The sequence below is a fragment of the Malaya genurostris genome, chromosome 2 (genome assembly GCF_030247185.1).
Source record: "Malaya genurostris strain Urasoe2022 chromosome 2, Malgen_1.1, whole genome shotgun sequence".
Taxonomy (NCBI): Eukaryota; Metazoa; Arthropoda; class Insecta; order Diptera; family Culicidae; genus Malaya; species Malaya genurostris.
In genome coordinates, this window is record NC_080571.1 from 198250149 (window position 1) to 198270391 (window position 20243).

The 20243-nt window shown below is 36.6% G+C and overlaps 1 protein-coding gene across 10 annotated transcripts in view; it reads left to right on the forward strand.

Moving 5' to 3' along the window:
• Window positions 1-20243, forward strand: part of LOC131426945 (cytohesin-1) — a 117462-nt gene that overhangs the window by 78179 nt on the left and 19040 nt on the right. For 8 of the 10 annotated variants that reach the window (XM_058589745.1, XM_058589737.1, XM_058589738.1 and 5 more), the window contains exons 5-10: window positions 8925-9024; window positions 9089-9263; window positions 9952-10038; window positions 13182-13300; window positions 13370-13481; window positions 13541-13790. In XM_058589745.1, coding sequence (XP_058445728.1) covers window positions 8925-9024; window positions 9089-9263; window positions 9952-10038; window positions 13182-13300; window positions 13370-13481; window positions 13541-13790 — 843 coding nt within the window. Of the gene's footprint in view, window positions 1-8924; window positions 9025-9088; window positions 9264-9951; window positions 10039-13181; window positions 13301-13369; window positions 13482-13540; window positions 14281-20243 lie in introns of those variants that run through there. The other 2 variants (XR_009229220.1, XM_058589744.1) reach the window with 2 other exon arrangements.

Here is a 20243-nt window from a genome sequence, read left to right on the forward strand (position 1 = left end):
GCTTTGTTTTTGAAGAATTTCAAATTACGTAGACATTTTGTTAGTACTCTTTCATTATTTGTATTGAACTCTTCAAATCAGATACTTCAATTTTTTCCATTCATCACCCCATAATACCGGAACCGGAAGTGTATGTGTGTTTATCTATCCCAAGTTTTCATGTGTTTGGACCGAGAGAGGTGTTAACTCAATCGAATGATCCATTTCTTTTATAAAGCAAATCGTGTTCCGAGGACCGTTCTATCAACCAGCCCCGACTCAGTGCAATGTTAGCTTCAAATGGATTTAAACATTAGAAAAAGACATTCGATCCCTTGCAAATGGAAAGCGATTTGGTTTTATGGTTTTCAGTTTTGTTTAAATAAATAACACTTTCCTATCAAAGCAATACATCAGTTTGTATTCAATGTCCTATTTCCTTTCAAATGCAGTCTTCGGAACCAGCCAGTTACAGCCTTGGAACATAGTATGATATTGCACACATGTGAGCATTTTGCTTATAGACGCTCACTAATAGTACTGTTGTTGTACCGTTGAATTCCACTATGTTATGTCACGTCATTACACTCTCACAAAGTCACTATTTTCACAGTCACTATTTTTCCGAAAGTGTTTCAAACGTTATAATACAGATACGTATTTCGGAATGCTATTTGCATCCTTCTTCAGTGTATCGGTTATAGACGCTGCTACGTAAAATACTAATAATGATAATAGAAAGGTTATTTATACCCAAATCAGTTACTCTTATTCATACGTCGTGTTTTGTTTTATACGTTTGTAAGTTTGTTTATGATCCATTGAACATGAGATGAAAAATGCTAATCTATGAATATTGCAAGAAATGTTTTAAAAGTTTTATTTATAAACAGTTGACGTGGATAAATTGAAACCAATTTAAAGCCACATAAATTGGTTTAAACACACTTTAGTAATAGGACATCAAGCCGAAATAGTAAAGGATTTTTAATATTTTAGCATTTCTAATGTAATAACATATAAATTAATTCGCACCCCCTCTTTCTGATACTCACGCCGAAGGCGATAGCACCCAATCAACGCCGTTCCATTTACCGAATCTCATCGTAGGCACCCAGCGAAGCATGAGTTAGGAACTTGTGAGCTCTTAATTGTCTCACTATTTGACGACCAACTATTCAACTGTGTGTGAAATTGATATTCTAAAATTCCTCTCGATTGAAGTCTAAGTAGTCTCGATATTATTATTTGTTAAATTTAAATTTAAACGAAATTACGGTTACCCCAGATCTAACTAATGCAAGAAGTATATAGAAAAGATAACGTTCCTAACGTTTATCCAGTAAAGACGTTTTAGACTTATTGTATCTCTTAACCGCTTGGGTATCTCGAATAACTGAAAATTCGTGACAACGTTTCAAGATAGCGAAACTATCATCATTTGAAGACAGCTGGAATGAATTTGGAATTCGTTGAAAATAATGTTAAAGATTTATACCCGAGTTGGCGGCTCAATGCGTTGGCCTTACAAGCCAATTGTCGCATGTTTGAGCGTAGCACTAGCCATGCAATGGTTCTATACGCCTTTAATCGGCTGCAAAATCTTTTGAAACACAAGGTTAAATCTAAAAATGCTCCTAACTTGCTTTCAAAACTTTCACTTTTAGTTGACTTCACCATTAAACTTGACCGCGGAATCATGCAGGTTACATCGTCCGGATCCTTTCAATGGATAAATCGGATACCCTGTTCAATATTGAATTTTAATGAAAATTATCTTTTTTCAAAAGATTTACACACAAATAACTGGCATTCACTGTATGACAGTCTCATCTTGTTTTCAAGTATTTCCGGTAACTAAAAGTGCACCAGCATTTAACTTTATCGATCGTCCTCGATTGTCCCACTCGATATGAAGTTGGACAGCTAAAACATCAGCCAAAATATTTGAGCGTGTGGGGCAGAGTAGCTGTTTGCGACCTAGTGCTCTAATTAGTTAATGTTGAGCGACGTATGAATCGTATTAGCCGAAACAATCAATTGTCGTGAGTGAACTATAAAAATCATCATTTATGGGTTAGCCCCAAAAAAAATCATCAGATCAACAAAGTATGAAGTACAGTAAGATCTGAAGATAATTCGATATGAGTTTTTTAAGGATTTTTTCCTCTATTTTAGTACATACGGGATCCGGTAAAACGAAATTTGCTATTTTCAACCTATTAAAAAGTACCAAATGTTGGTCTACAAGGTTTATGAACGGTTCCTTAACTAAAGTAATACATTTTTTTCAATTCTCTAGGCTATCTCTACTTGAAGTTTAATGGCCCTTGATATAATATCTAGACTTGCTACAATTTCCGGTTTCGGAATTACATGGTGAAGTGTGTTCAAAATTTCGAACTATAAATTCAAGTGACAATGCAAGGGGGGAAACATGTCTAAATTGGGCTCAGAATCGTTTCATTTTTTTAGGTTATGTCAATTGCTGGCCAAACGAACCAGCTATACCGGTTTCCAGTTCTCGGTTCCGGAAATAGTGGTCAAAAACTTCAAAATTATTTCAAAAATATTTCATTTTCTTCTATATGACTGAACCGAGTTTTACTAACTATTGAATTTAATCCGAATTCGACTTCCTGTTCCGGAGCTACGGGATGAAGTGTGCTTTTAATTTTAAACCGTCATGTGAAAAATGAACGAAAAGTCTCCTAAATTTGACTGAAAACTGTTTCACATTAAATTCGATCAGTATTAAATACGAATATAACTGTGCGATGAAAACCACGAAAATGTTACCGCATATGAAAACACATGAAGAGATAACCCAATTGATTAGAAGAACCAAGCATGCTTCCCTTTACTTGGAAACCACGGCATTCAATTATGATCTTATTCCTATGTATAAGTGCTTTAACTACTTGTTATGGGTTATTTTATTGTAATGAACGGGTTTTCTCAGTCTAAAAAGTAAGGCAGACAATTTGTTCATAAATTTGCCCGACGTATCTGCCATTTTTGATGGCCTTTTTCAAGGGAAAATTAGACTTGTCGTCTTTGTCGGTCTCGTTTGTTGCAAACAGTAAGAAGTATGTTGTAGTCAGTTCTGTCAAAATACTGGAACGGATTCTTTATCAGCGGCATAAAATTTTCGTAAACTGTATTTTAGATGCTCACAACACTTTTATCTGCACGCACTGCTAACTGATATTTCCACCAGGCCGAAACGTCAAGCAAATTTAAATACAAATTGTCTGCCTTACTTTTTAGACTGAGAAAAGCCGTTCATTACAACTTATTCCTATTGAAACACATCAACCATCAAATCAAAACACACACATCACATTGTTATCATAACTTTTATTTTGAAATCCGACGCTGATTTGAGATTTTGTATTTGTCTTCTTTTGCTGTGTATGGGTTACATAACATAACTTTTTGGTTATGATAATAAAAATTTAATGCTGATATTGATTCAAATTCGATTCATTTTATGAAACTCGGGAAACTATTTCAATTAATGTAATGCGATATGTACCAGGTGTGCCAGTTAATAATGCGAGACTCTCCCAAGAGATGTCTCTGCAAACAGGGATTAGTTCACCGTCGAAACTATTGTGTTGGTTTTTCGCAGTAACATCAAATTCCAAGAAACTATAACGGTTTGTCAATTGCATGTTAGTGTCATGTACATTTAGTGAAGTGAACATATCGACATTCCGACAGCATTTGCGAGAAGTATTGAATCATTTCTTTGTTTGACAAAAACTTGCTACTGAATTTCATCGAATTATTGTTGAAGCTTGCAGTGCAACCAGTTTATCAAAGTGCGTTGAACGATTGAGTTTTAAACAATATTTTTAGCAATAATTTATTCTCAAATAAATTTTAAGCCTGACTTCTTGGATGAAATATCAGTTTTGATCAATTTTTCACCAATGTTTGATGGAAAATTGCATACATTTTACTAATGTAAATTTTAATTCCTTAATAAAAAAGCTAGCTACACTGCTTTAATGCATTCCACAGTGGTTTGAATCGACAAAATCGTGAACTTAATTCTCTAGCTGCTAAATTGTTGATCCGATATACATAGTTCGTTTAGATAACTCATTCACAAAAATATATTTCGTGATTTGATCACAATAAAAAATGTGCAAAGCCAACTACGATAAAAGTTCATTTCAACAACTTTTTTCCCTGAAGAGATAGAAAAACGAAGTCGGTAATATCTCGCGATTTTTTTGTGATAACGGTTAATAAGACACCTATCAACATTCACTTTGAAGAGGAATTCCGAAAGACTCGGTACTCGCTGAGAGTAAGTCATAATAGTAAGCTATAGTGATAAGTTTTCTCTTCCGGCTGGTGTTAAAACTAATGTTCTATTTTTTATACCTCGACTGCAATTTCTGCAAAAGTTGTTGCCTAAAGATAACTTATCGGTTGATATCACAAAAACGCGTGATATGAAGATAAACAGGATGAGAAATGAATTTATTATTGATAATTCCAAGTGCAGAAAATAATGGTTCGACCTGGCCAATCATCAACCGTAAAACCGAATCACTTCGGATAGAAAACGATGCTGTGCATTTGGTAGGATTAGAGTGGTGTCTTGAGTAACTAACTTCTAAAACCAGGGGATACTGTAAATACAAATCGCCACAGACAGAAAATGATTAAATTAAATCGAGCATTGCTTGAAAATTATCAGAATGCTTTACAAGACATGAGAAAGTCAAATAGCAACACGACTACGCTTCTCGTGCACTCAGCGAAAACGGTCAAGAGCATCATTTCTGAGCCCAGATGTGAACCATACTCCTGAGATTTGGCCCCTTCCGTCTATCGTTTGCTTTCATCGATGTCTCACGCACTTGCTAAGCAGTTATGAAGATGTGAAAAAATGGGTTCACTACCAGATCGCTTCAAAAGATTATTAGTTCTTTCGATGTAGTATTCGCGAGTTAGGGGAAATATGAAAAAAATACCTAGCCCAGGGTGGCAAGTGACCGGGAAAATCGGGAAAACCGGGAAAAAGTCGGGAATTTGATTTCACCGGGAAAAACCGGGAAAAAGTCGGGAATTTTAGTGAAAAACCGGGAAAAATATTACTAGCTCACCTATGAGTAACAGTTGTTGGAATAATTATTTTTTTTCTACAATTGAAAAGTAGGAGACAATACCCAAGTTTGCGTATGAGCGAAATGTTCAGTACAAGTGTTGAAATAACTTATTGTTCATTGGAAATTGGGCCAACACCCCATGTCTCGTCGAACGATTTTTAGAGGCTTGCAGGCAGCTTCAAATCAAACAGGAAGTATCAGATTTTTTGTAGTTGTTATCAATAACAGCATCATGAAAGCTCATTTTGAAAAATAAGGATAATTTGGATGCTTCTGTTGGATTTTTATTAAATTTTTGAATAAGTATTTAACACACTTGCCAAATTTATGGCAAAATCTCAGGGTAACATAGGGAATATTTTTAATAAAACTATTGAACATTTTTAGGAGCCTTCATGTTTTTAAGTTTCATCATAATTTGTCTCAGTAATGTCATCTTTAGGCAATACTTGTGTTATGCTTATATTTCTGTGAGATGTCAAAAGGACTCGCAAGATTGGAAGAGTTGTCGACTTTGATCTTATTCACCGTTTACAGGAAGTATTTGAGTTCCTTTTTGAGAGTTGAAACTGGTTTCTGAGGACTAGTATAGAATCTTAGAAAGATTTAGAAAATGGATTGATTTGTTCAATGATTCTATGAATTTAATTTTCTTTTAAAGGTCCTCAACTATTCCATAGTAGTATCACAAGAACGTTGGTATTGATGTAGATAAAGGTGAATTGAATTTAATTTGAGCTTTTGGAACTTCAATAAGGTAATGATTTAAATTATATACGGCCATATCTGTTTTTCCCAAAACAATTTCAAGGTTTACATTCGGCAGTATTCTAGTCGATTAGTTCTAAGCTGGTAGAATGTATAACTAATTGAGCTAATCATTGCTTAATTTGAGACCCTGAATGTTATTGATTGATTGCTAGAATCAGATCAATTGTAGAAAAATTTGTCATATAGATAAATTAGTTGAGCTTTTGGAAATAAAACTGGTTTAAAACCAGCGGAGAGTTTATCATGAAGAACTCGTTCTTTCTGATTACTCTACTAGCATTTAGAATCCTATATGGAAAAAACAGATTGATATATTGTGCATTTTAACTGCTATCATTTGATTTATTTGCCCATCAACGCATTGCAATCGTAAACAGTGTTTATTGACTAATAGATACATTAGAAAAAATTGGTGTTTTAAAAGAGCAAGTCGTGGCAGCCAAACGGTTTTGCGAAATCTTCTAATAAGCACATCTAATACATCTAATGATATTAATTTCAATTCTATTACGCGAAAATTTAAAATTTTTGGTCTGACAGGACTTTGTTAATAATTAGTTTTATGGTTTTCATCACAATCACAGCATGATAATTCATCTGATGGTATCGTTCATTGAACAGATGTGCTTGCAAGCGACATAATTTAAACAGTATATGTCAATATAACAGTTTATTGTCCCATGGCCGAAGCCCTGTTTGTTATTGCCGATAATTTGGCAGAAAGTGGCTCGATATTGCTCTACATTGTATACAACATTTTCAATCTGGTAGAAGATGCTACAAGAACTCGATGTCTCTCAATGCATGAACCGTGAGAGAATTCACTCACCTTCATACTCTGAGTATTTCTCAACCCCTAACAAAATATATACAGTTCGGCAACGATCGGCGCGGTGAGGAATTTACCAAGAGAGAATCGCAAGTTGATAATTATCGCAGATAATTCGACTTGATTCTCATACTAGGTCACAATATACAATATTTCAAAACCCTGATCTGAAGCATTCGCAGCTATTTTCATAGATACAACTTATACAAAGGTTATTGCACATAGTTAGAATAAGCGGCAATAGTAAAATGATTCTATCACAATTATGCATCGCAAAACGAGAATAAGCGACCGTTTGTTGCTTCAGAGAGAATCCCCACAGCAGCGAGCTAACCTTTGATTCTCAAACAGGTCATCGAGAGAAATTCGCTTTCGCAGTGGTGTCAATTCTATGTTATATGAACCATGACGTTTGTTTTGTTGCTGAGATGATATCCGTCTCTCTTTGATGGCACTGATTGAATCGTGTGAAGAGTTGTAAGCGAGCGTTCTTTGATACCGATGATAAAAGCCATCCTCGGCCATCATACCGTTTATAATTTTCCCGCCAAACTGAGATTTCCACTCACTTCCGGAAGTAGCGAAGAAAAAAAATGTACAAAATGATTTTATGTTAAGTTGCAAGCATAGATTGTTGTTGTTTTTTTTTCTGAGTGGCAAGCGTCCGTTTTTGGGATTGTTGTTCCTTATTGATTTATTTTCAGTCATATGTATACCAAAAAAATAAAAACAGTCATGTGCACTCGGAAGAAATCGGTTACGTGTAACCAAAACCCCTGAATGACTTGAAAAAGGCTTTATACTATTCTTATATGCACATGTTATAATGAATATTTTCTATTTATACATCGCCTGGAAAGTATGATCCTTTTTGTACATGGGATATCTGTTTAAAGTTTTGAATTAAAAAATATTAAAAAAAACTAAACAGGAGCGATTTGAGCCTATTTCCAAAAACCGGGAATTTTTATCTCAAAAAACCGGGAAAACCGGGAAAAAACCGGGAAATTGAAATCGGCAATTCACTTGCCACCCTGCTAGCCTTCGAAGGCCTTCGAATTGGTGTTATTTAATCAATATAAAACCCAATCAGTTAGTATGTGTGCCTATAATCGAAGCAAACCCTTCTATGATACGGGTTAAGGCAATGTTATCCAAGTTCAAAACAAAGCTTTAATTAGTGAATTTCAGGATGAGTAGTCACCGTAATAAACTTATTCGAAATGTGACTTTGATATCAAAGTTTATCGGAATTAATTGTCGACGGGCTTCAACATGTAACAACTCTGTTGACATTTATTCGGCACAACCACTACACGTAAGTAATATCTAGAGTATACTTGTTGGTCACGTTTGATTCTGCTATTGACCAATCAATATTGCTATTTGTTACAGTAATGTCTGTGGTCGACAGAGGAAAGATGAATAAATTAATCCGATGCGAGTGCTGTGTCCTATCATCACTGATGTTCTCACACCTTTTCGCACTTACCGGAACCCTATGGTCATGGTATGAATGCTGGTGTATGACTGTTGCATGGATATCATTGAAGTGATAAAGTATTTTCGATGCACTCGGAACTCCGTGGAGCGAGTAATTAATAATAACCGCGGTGCACAACACAACAATGGAAATTCCCCAACACGACCGATGTACGTGTATTCGCCACCGGACCTCCCACCATGGCACAGCAATAAACAAAAATAATTAATACTCGGTTGATAAAAAGTAATCACAATTTTTCAAATTATTTTATGCTTTTCAATTTGTTTGCGGTTTGCAGTTTTGCAGTGGGGACTGTCTATCCATTACAACAATTGTTCCGATTATAGCGAATTCCCTCAAGCCCATCGACAGAACAATTGGTACAGTAGTTGGAAGGGTAAAATTTTCTTGGAATTTCTCGATATAATAATTACAATCGTTTGTAAGCACAGAGTTAGTACTAAAATAATTTGAATTCTTGAGATCTTTTCAAATACTAAACACTAAACAACTAAGCAAAGGGTAATGGTTTGAACTTTTAGCCTTCATGTAATACTTGAAAAAAGGAAACGAAATGTTGGCAACCTATTCATAACTTCTTTCATTTTCTTACAAAAAATAGTATTTGTATTTGGTTGCTTTAAAAGAACGCGAAGAAAAAACTTTTTTTTTCTAATAAGACAACAGACAACAATTGTAATAAAAAACTTTTTTCTTTCGATATTTTCAGGTGATTATCTGGGTGAGAAAAATGACTTCAATGAACAAGTGCTGAAAGCGTTTGTGGATCTGCACGATTTTACCAATCTGATATTGGTGCAAGCTTTAAGGTAATTGGTTTAATCGCGGACAATTGAATTCGAACTAACATAATGATAATCCTTCTATTTGCAGACAATTTCTCTGGTCATTCAGATTACCCGGAGAGGCGCAAAAGATCGATCGCATGATGGAATGCTTCGCACAGCGTTACTGTCAGCTTAATCCGGACATTTTCACCAACACCGATACGTGTTATGTACTAAGCTTTGCCATTATTATGCTAAACACGTCGTTGCATAATCCCTCGGTGAGTTTCAGTTTTCATGAGCTTATTAACATATTCGCTGTTTGTGAAGGATTGCTGAGTATCGTTTGGGAAATTGCACAGATAATAACAATAGGTTTATATCAATAAAAACGATTGTTGCATTCCTGATTGTTGGTACAAACTGGTAAATGTGATAAGTTTTTCGAATCATCAACTAAACTCTGATTAATGCTTTTTCATTCGTCTCTTTAGTAATAACCGCAAAATAAATTAACAGTCGGATTCAAACGAACCCCATTTGATCGAATTAAGAAACCATTATGATGCACAATAATGTAGAATTTCCTTGAGAGCATATATTTCCGTTGTAAAGTAAGAATGTAGTAAAATCATGATCCGTAACCATTATATGTATTTCAATCGCAGTGAATAATTCTACCTTTGTCTAGGCATGTATGCTTGCTTACGTTATTTAGTTGTCGTAACACGTTTGTTTCATGCTCTAGGAAACTCCCTAGTGTTATACAGCAGCAAATCGCGGGCCGGTATGAGCCATCAATCAGTAAACCAATTCCCAGCTGCAACCGCTACTGATTGAAATTAATACACCATATCAGGCTTATTTTAGATCGACAATATATATTTATTATAGCTCGTACGCAGCTACCGAGCTGCGTTTGGATGTTTCTTACGTGTACTCATTGCCTTTGTCTTTGCTGTTTTGCAGGTGAAAGAGAAGCCCACTGTTGAGCAATTTATATCAATGAATAGAGGCATCAACAATGGAGGAGATTTACCGAGAGAATTACTTGAGGTAGGTACAAGCAAGCAACTAGTACGGCACGATTAGAATAGAGGGTTTAATTACCGATTCAGTGGATCCTTCGTCATGTCTGACATGATGTGTACTTAGTTGATAGTGTGCAATCCTACCTTTGGAACGCCAATTATTCAGTTCGCAGCATACTGCTAATGACTGTATGTTGTCTCACGTTGTTGAAAAAGGTTATGAATATCGGGGAAAATTTTACAATGTGGGTTATTGTTACTATCAACATATACAATTAATTTTTTTTTATTATATATTATACTTTAAGGTCATTCGCTTCCCGGGTCAGACAAATTTTTTGACTAGGTTAGTTGCGTGAAAGCCATCGTCCACTAGCGTGAGCGACAGCGACCACTAGAGACCCGAACCCGACGGGTATTTGTCGGGTTCGGGTACAGAAAAAGATATGTTTGTCGGGTTCGGGTCGGGTACGGGTGTAGATTTTTTTCATTTTCAACGGGTACGGGTTAGGTTCGGGTTAAAAAAATCCATATTACTGGAGAGTGCAGGTTACTGAATTCACGGGTACTCAATTTAGGCTAAAAGAAATTACCATCGTGGAACGAACAGGGATTTCCAAACATTTTTCTAATTTGAAATGATTTCTTCTAAAGAAACGAATGAGTAAGATTCAACTTAAACTAGTTCCAGCTTCAACCATTTTATTCGAAGACTAGTTTAGTGATTTGAGTGATTGTTACTAATTATATAATCTAACCTCTTGAATGTTTCAAAAAGTGCAGTTTTGACTAGTGGATAGTGGCATATTGGAAATAAAAATTAAAAAATCGTGTAAATTTACGTCTTTATGGATGCAGCGTCAGGAGCGTCATAATTCACTTGAATTTACGATTCAAAGCATGTAAAGATAAGTCATATCCTCAACTTTACATATAATTTAGCTGAAGTTTACATCGATACGGCATGCCCGGGTTGGCGGTTTAATGCATAGGGTGTTGGTCTTACGAGCCAGTTGTCGTTATATGTTCGAGCTCCGACCTGGAATGATTCATAGTGTCAGTAGGATTTGTAATACTAGCCATGCAATGATGCTGTACGCTAAGAATCGGCTGCGAAGTCTGTTGAATAACAAAGACCAAATTCCACAAAAGAAATGTGTAAATGTCAAGACTTTGCTTTTTTACATCGATACAGACACAAAAATTATTTTTACACCATAAAAGAAAAAGTCATGTTATTTAGAATTACAACTTCAAACTGTCGAGCGTAATTCAATTCCAGTTCAATGTTTTTTAAGGCGCCTTCAAACAAACTTTAAATCCCACCATAAAGAAAAACTTCATATTGTTGAGACCAAATATCAATCCATACTTTCAGTTTTATGGTTTTATACTAATGAGTAGTTAATAACTTATTATTTTGTTTCAAAGAACAATCTTAAAAAAAGTAATATAATTGTTTTGTTCATGTTCCATGTCCTTCCTTTTACGCCATAGAGCTTTTGCATTATTTACATATAACAGTTCGGCTGAAAAGTTCGTATCGTTTAATAGAAACACACATTTTTTTTGCCAAAATTCGTTTTTATTATTCAACATAATTGCCATCAGAGGCGATACAGCGATTATAGCGATCTTCCAACTTTTCGATACCATTTTTGTAGTACGATTTGTCCTTTGCCTCAAAATAGGCCTCAGTTTCAGCGATTACCTCTTCATTGCTTCTAAATTTTTTACCAGCGAGCATTCTCTTGAGGTCTGAGAACAGGAAAAAGTCACTGGGGGCCAAATCTGGAGAATACGGTGGATGAGGGATCAATTCAAAGCCCAATTCGTTCAATTTCAGCATGGTTTTCATTGACTTGTGACACGGTGCATTGTCTTGATGAAACAAAACTTTTTTCTTCTTCAAATGAGGCCGTTTTTTGAAATTTCTTTCTTCAAACGCTCTAATAACGCTATATAATAGTCACTGTTGATGGTTTTTCCCTTTTCAAGGTAGTCGATGAAAATTATACCATGCGAATCCCAAAATACAGACGCCATAACCTTACCGGCCGATTGTTGAGTCTTTCCACGCTTTGGGTTCGGTTCATCGCGTGCAGTCCACTCAGCTGACTGTCGATTGGACTCCGGAGTGAAGTCATGGAGCCATGTTTCGTCCATTGTTATATATCGACGAAAAAAAACGGTTTTATTTCGATATAACAGCTCCAAACACTGCTCAGAATCATCAATTCGTTGTTGTTTTTGATCGATTGTGAGCTCACGCGGCACCCATTTTGCACAAAGCTTTCTCATATCCAAATATTCGTGAATAATATGTCCAACACGTTCCTTTGATATCTTTAGGGTGTCAGCTATCTCGATCAACTTCACTTTACGGTCATTGAAAATCATTTTGTGGATTTTTTTCACGTTTTCATAGGTAACAGCCTCTTTTGGACGTCCACTGCGTTCATCGTCTTCGGTGCTCATATGACCAGTACGAAATTTTGCAAACCACTTACGAATTGTTGCTTCGCCCGGTGCAGAGTCTGGATAACACTCATCAAGCCCTTTTTTGGTATCGGCGGCACTTTTTTTCATCAAAAAGTAGTGTTTCATCAACACACGAAATTCCTTTTATTCCATTTTTTCTTAATAACAAAAGTAGCTTCACTCAAAATGCAATATCTCACAAACTAATAATCAGACAGCTGTCAAATTTATACACGTATCTTTTGAAGGTTGGTACTAACTGAAAATGGTATGGATTTAATTCTAGTGGCGCCCTCTCATAGAAACGATACGAACTTTTCAGCCGATCTGTTATATCACTAGCCTATAACAAAAATTTGTTAAAATTTGCTGGATTGATGCTTGGACACTAATTAAAAACATTTTTTTAAATGGTCAATAACGACGCCTGCTATGACTAAAAGCAATGCTACTGAGGATGGGAAGGAATGCTAGTTCGATATTCGATGTAGAGATCTTTACGAGTATCTCTGGAGAGGAATTACATTAGCAAATATGTGAGAATACGATCTCAATGAAAACACGGCGCACGAAACGATTAATTAAAAAAAATCATATCTCAAGACAGTCGACTGCCGGGATATCTGTCTCATTATTCATATAATATTTACGATTGAACTTGTAATGATTTTTTTTCTCCACTTGCAGTCCCTGTACGAATCCATCCGAACAGAGCCTTTCAAGATACCACAGGATGATGGAAACGACTTGATGCACACCTTCTTCAACCCGGATAAGGAAGGCTGGCTCTGGAAACAAGGAGGACGGTAAGTATTACTTACTAATGAAACCCTAGTGGTGATGCTGATAAGCGGATATTTTTCCTTCAATTTTAGATACAAATCGTGGAAACGACGGTGGTTCATCCTGAATGATAACTGTTTGTATTACTTCGAGTACACCACCGATAAGGAACCCAGAGGAATCATTCCACTTGAGAATATTGCGGTAGGCATCACAGTTTTGATAGTTTGATTCGTGGCACACTAAGATTATTTTTCACACAGGTTCGAGAGGTACAGGATCGCAGCAAACAGTTCTGCTTCGAGTTACATGCAAGTGGTGGCGCGGAAATCATCAAAGCGTGCAAAACCGACTCCGAAGGGAAGGTTGTTGAGGGTAAGCACACGGTTTATCGAATGTCGGCCGCCAGCGAGGAGGAACAACAAGAGTGGATCAAGTGTCTCAACCAGTCCATCAGTCACAATCCGTTTCACGACATTCTAGTGCAAAGGAAGAAGAAGGCACTAGCAAAAAGTTAGTTAGCGCTGTCTTGTTTGAAAAATTAATTCACCTTTAGTTTTTCAACTCTCACGCCGAGCTCTACTACTACTGCTACTACTCACACTCACTGTTTGTTGCTGCTATACCAAGTTGGACAGATATAGAGCGAATCGATTGGGCGACTGAATCTCAGCTGTGTTTAGTGTAGACAAAATTGTGTGTGTTTTGTGCAGCCCCGTGCGCGTGTGATACAATGCATCCAACTATAGAAAGAACATTTACTACTCATCCCTTATCAGAACAAAATGCGCAATCATTAGCTAATTGTCGTCTAAAAAATCAAAACATTTAAACTAAACTAATTTTATGCACACATTTTCATATCATAGACGTCATTATTGATTAACGGTAAGCAGCCTCGTGCATCTATGTATATCTATGTACACACCATTGTTTTTGTTAATTTATATCTTCCATTCGAATCCATTAAAACCTAGTGTAATTTGTAGCTATTTGAAAATAATTGATATTTTTGTTTTATTTATGCAATTTATGCAATTGTAAAAGAAAGAACAGTTTGCTACTCGTAACTCGTTTGATGTAGCTCAATTGAGAGACTGGGAATGTTGTCCGATCCACAAGCCATCTCGATATGAATGAAACCTTCATGTTATGCTCGAACGTATTATAAATTGAATAACTTTCAGTTGAAAATCGTACTACCATCTAGTTTCGTTCAACGTTTGATGAACGCAAATGTGAAGTTGAAGTAAATCGCTTTACTCCTGATTTAATCACGTATTATCCAACTTGGTATCCAGATAATGATGATTGAGATTCGTTCTGGGAAAATAAAACAAAATAGTGAAAATCGACGAACGACAAAAATTACGTCCAATAAAATGCAAGTGCAAGCGTTAACCATTGCTCACGAATGATGCAATTTGTGATCGAAAGAGCAAGCAATGCAAATGGACAGCTGGATGCACAAAAAAAACTTCAATCAAAGCAGTATTTAAAAATGCTCTTATAGCACACTTTTGTACAGCTGCAGGAATTAAATTTAAATTGGTTCTCGCGCATTCAGCTGCAATGCTGGGCGGATAGAGGTGAGGAATCTGAAATGCACCAGCGGAAGCAGAGTGTTGTTCGAAAAATTGGTAACAATTGATACATGAAATCAGTGATGGCATTTCACTAGGATGATACACCAGTGTGTAAGTTTCACAGCTACAGTGAGGATGCAGCCGGCGAACGCCGTACAAAAAGGATAGCGCACTTCTCCTCAGACTTTGAGTGTGCGCTTGTGTTTAAAGAAGATGGTGCGAGCGAATCACATTCTCCTCGCATGAATCGCTCTCGCGGGCTCTCGCCTAAATACACCCAACTGTTCACTGGCGCGTTCACTGGTAGAGCTGGTAGAGCTCGTCCTACTACGAAAATATTTATCACAAGAATAATAAGAAATCTCGCGATTTTGTTTCGCTAGAGAGCAGGTAGTGGTTGATGTCCATGGTTTACGTCCTGCACTCAAAATAGGACCGAGCGGTTTTTAAGACATTTAACTTTAAATGCTCTGTTTGCTCTCGGGAATATCAATTGATTATACTTATAAAGTTGTCATAAGGATCAACACTTCATCACCATTTCATTGAAAAAAAACGTTTTTTCCACTACAGTGATCACTTCACTATGCGTGATACTGGTAATAGGTAAAATCAAGTGAAGTGATATGTCAGTGAAATTCAAATGGAAGTGGAGGTGAGAACGATAATAAGGGCCATATGCTCCAGTTTACTATTACCAATACCATGTACAGTTAAGTGATGCTCATAAATAATAACCGTAAAAATCCCTGTAACATTTTTTTTTCGCTAAGGTGACCTCCGCTAACTTCAATTGATTTTTTTTAACTTCACTTGAAAGATTGGTTTGGTAAGTATGCATTGGATCAGTTGTTCGATAAAAGACTCGCTTCACGCCATCCATGCCTTTTTCTCATTTTTTCCAACCCCCAAACGTTTCATATAAATTCTTCTCATTCATCTTGATTTTTCTAAGTACTGTTCGGTGGATTTATGTCCTTGAGGACAAATTGCTCCGATTTAGCCTTGCTATTCTAGCACGTTTTTTGAAGTAGTGGCTTAAGGCTAAACGCTACCAAAATAATGGTTTGTCATTGTGCTGTACTAATACCGTGAATAGACGTTTTGGCGAGCATTCAGTCTGGTTTATTGGATGCCTGATGAGGGGTAATTTTCACTTTACTTTCCTTATATAAAGATAGCTTACCAAATAAGGTATTCCGACGCAAATTTCGACATTTTGTTATGATAATCCATTTTCAATTGACGCATGTTGGCCTAAGCAACCAAAAGTTATGCAAATACTAAAAACATCCACTTTCTTTCTGCTTAAAAGTACATGTGGTACTTTTGGTAACTTGAAAGTGTAGAACCGTGTGAACTTTTTCGCTGCATAGAAGCTAAACAATGTATTGTAGAAGTAGGTTATGAGTTCGCTCGGTTGCGTCGTGCGAAATTTCAAGCGTGGATAATTACTTATACCGTTTTCGTTTTAGAACCTTCAATCGGGCGACTCTGACTTCGAGTAAAACGAACACGTGGTACGCGCCCTAAACAACAACTCATATAAAAACGAAAAAATAATCAAACTCGCATGGATGCGTGGTGCGACCCGAGAAAATTTTCAGAGCGAAACTACGCGATTGGAGTCCGATCTAGAGTGACCCCAGGTTGCTAAAACAAACTTATCAAAAGTGTTTTGGCGACTCTGGGTCAGCTCTCGGGCTGCTCTAATCAATAAACGAAAACGGTATTAAAAAACGGGCTGCTTAGAATTCTATACGTTCATGAATAGAATTCGTAAACTGCTTAAGCCAAATCAGTCCCGTTTATCCGAACTTTTGGTTAGTGGGGTCGCCATCATCACAACTGTATATAGTCAACTTATCCATGTTAAGCTTCCTAGCACGGATCGTGGCGAAAGTTTTGTTTCCGTTTATCTCGGTTAAGAAAGTATTGGATCTTGTATGTATGCAATCCCATTCCTGTCTTGACCTTCTGGACGTAACTGTGCGGAACACCGATCGTTTTACAACATCTTGCGTTGAAATATTATGATTACGGGTGAAATTATCCTTAACCTCCCTCTGTCTCTGTACCTACGGCTGAAGACTTCATTCCTTCTCCCCACTTGAGATCCTAAATAAACATATTCTTGAATCTTTTTAATACAGATAGTTGAGCTGAAGCTTTTCAACTGAGCATTCACTCACTTCCATCTTGGCCGTTACTAATTGCACAGCAACGCAACTTACAGGATGTTACTTACCATACCTGTCAGCCTAGTCCTGCGGTGTTCTTTGCTGTTTCTAGCAACCGCATCCATGTAGCTCGATTCATGACCGCTATTCGCCAGCCACTCAAAGCCAGGATACTTTGTAAATCCTCCTTCATTTGAATTCCGGTGTATCTATTTCTCCGTTGATCAGTAACTACTGTCTGTTGTATTTTACGGTGACATTGCAGCGATTCGATCCCGAATAGTTGGCAGCTATCCGGAAATGGTGGCAGATTGGGTGGTTCTCTCCACGGTAAGTTCTGTAATGCTAAACGAACAAACTCTTTGAACTGGTTCAATTCGCATGCACCACGAGAGTTGATACGGTAACCATGAAGCGTTCTCAAGAATAGGTCTAACGAGTGAGCAATACAATGCCTTCAAGCAATGAGGATCTTGAAAATCCTTAGCGATTTTTGAAATTATTCGCAATTGACGTAATGCTTTTGAAATGATCAGTGATCGATGTGAACCAAAGGTCAGTCTTTCATCCAACAATATTCCTAAATCGCTCACCTAGTTAACTCTAGTCAGAACAGAGCCACCAATACTGTAATTAAATTTGACAGGATTCAAAGTACGGTAAAACGTAATCACCTGACACTTTGCCACGTTAATGATAAGTTTGTTTCTGTGACACCAATCGCCAAAACAGAGTGTCACCTTCGTAAACCGGAGGAAGGGCAGTACGCGCTTCTTCTTTGTATGCGACTTGCCGTAGAAAAACTCCAGGTCGGGAATCTGCTTGACATCCGCTAAATCCATTAATTTGTTACGATGCATTCGTCAATCCAAACTAACTAAACTAGAATAGTATCATTAGGTAATGTCGTATAAGGGTCGCGGATTCCCGAAAATCCAGCTTACAGCTGGCGATCGGCAGTGGTCGGTGATTTAAATATAGCATGAGAGTCTTCCAGAAGGCGTTGGTAAATATCTATATTGGCCGCATCCTCCGGTTCATGTGGGTCCGCGGGAAACACCCCCAGGCTACGGAGACCCGCCGGGTGGCCCGTATGCTAGTCATCGACTGGAGCGGTCCTCCGTGAATTATATGGGTTCGCAGTGCTGCTATTTTTACGCACCCGAATTTGACATTTCTCTTCCCTTCTTCTGTGTACGAGATTCAATGCGGACTCCCCTGAGGGCGCCATGCTGACAAAAAGTATGTTTTTTTTTTTTTTTTTTTTTTTTTTTTTTTTTTTTTAAATAACTATTTATTGGAATATGAGTTAAAATTAAATTATTAAGATTTAAATTGGGTGTTCAGCCACAAGTGGTGACTTTTCAGCCCTATTATATATATATATATGATTTGGTTATTACCATGAAGACATCATTTGCTTCCGCAATTCTGAGATTTTTGTGTAGGGAAAATTCTAAACCTACTTGTATTGTGTAATGGGGAAAAGGAACTTATATACTAACTTACTAACTAATACAGAGAGCGAATCGATTCAATTGAAGATTGCATCGATTTTTGTCGGAATTTGCTTATAATATTATGTGACATTACATCTAATGGTTCTATATTTGTGAGTCTGTGTAACTCATTTGTACTAAACCAGGGAGGACGCTTCAGAATCATTTTCAGAATTTTATTCTGAATCCTTTGAAGCGTTTTCTTCCTGGTGGAACAACAGCTTGACCAAATTGGTACCGCATAAAGCATGGCTGGTCTGAAAATTTGTTTATAAATTAACAATTTGTTTTTTAGACAGAGCTTAGAATTTCTGTTTATAAGAGGATATAAACATTTAATATATTTATTACACTTTGCCTGGATTCCTTCAATGTGATCCTTGAAAGTGAGTTTTTTGTCATACGTTAAACCTAAGTATTTAGCTTGATCAGACCATGTCAATTCTAAGCCATTCAAATTGAGAATGTGATTATTGTTTGGTTTTAGAAAAGAAGCTCTTGGCTTGTGAGGAAAGATAATTAATTGCGTTTTTGCTGCATTTGGTTTAATTTTCCATTTTGACAGATAATCACTGAAAATATTTAAACTTCTTTGTAGGCGACTGCAGATCACTCTTAGATTTCTACCTGTGGCTAACAGACTTGTGTCGTCACAGAATAGCGATTTCTGACAACCAACGGGTAGATTTGGTAGATCAGAAGTGAAAATATTATACAAGATTGGAGCTACACTCGAACCCTGCGGAACACCGGCTCGTACGGGTAGCATTTCAGATTTACAATTCTGATAGCTAACCTGAAGAGTACGATCAGTTAAATAATTTTGAATCATTTTGATCAAATAAATAGGAAACTGGAAATCAGACATTTTTGCTATTAAACCTTTGTGCCAAACACTGTCGAATGCTTTTTCTATGTCTAGAAGAGCAACTCCAGTGGATAACCCAGAAGATTTATTTGCTTTTATCATGTTCGTTACTCTGACAAGTTGATGAGTAGTTGAATGTTCATGACGAAATCCAAACTGTTCTGGTAAAAAAATTGAATTCTCATTTATATGAGTCATCATTCTTAACAAGATAATTTTTTCAAAAAGTTTACTGATAGAAGAAAGTAAGCTAATTGGGCGATAACTTGATGTTTCTGCTGGGTTTTTATCAGGTTTTAGGATAGGAATTACTTTAGCGTTTTTCCATCTTTTTGGGAAGTAAGCTAATGAAAAACACTTGTTGAAAATTTTAACCAGGAGTCTCAAGGCAACATCGGGAAGATTTTTAATAAGAATATTAAAAATTCCATCATTACCAGGAGCCTTCATGTTTTTGAGTTTCCTAATAATTGATTTAATTTCATCAAAATTCGTCTCAAAAATGTCATCGTGTGATAACACTTGGGTTGAAATATGATCATACTTCAGTGAGACTTCATTTTCAATAGGACTCACAACGTTTAAATTAAAATTGTGGACACTCTCGAACTGCTGAGCTAGCTTTTGAGCTTTTTCACCATTTGTAAGAAGTATTTGATTTCCTTCCTTGAGAGCAGGAATTGGTTTCTGAGGTTTCTTAAGAACCTTAGAAAGTTTCCAGAAAGGTTTAGAATATGGTTTAATTTGTTCAACTTCTTTAGCGAAATTTTCATTTCGCAAAAGAGTAAATCTATGTTTAATTTCTTTTTGTAAATCCTTAACTATGTTTTTCA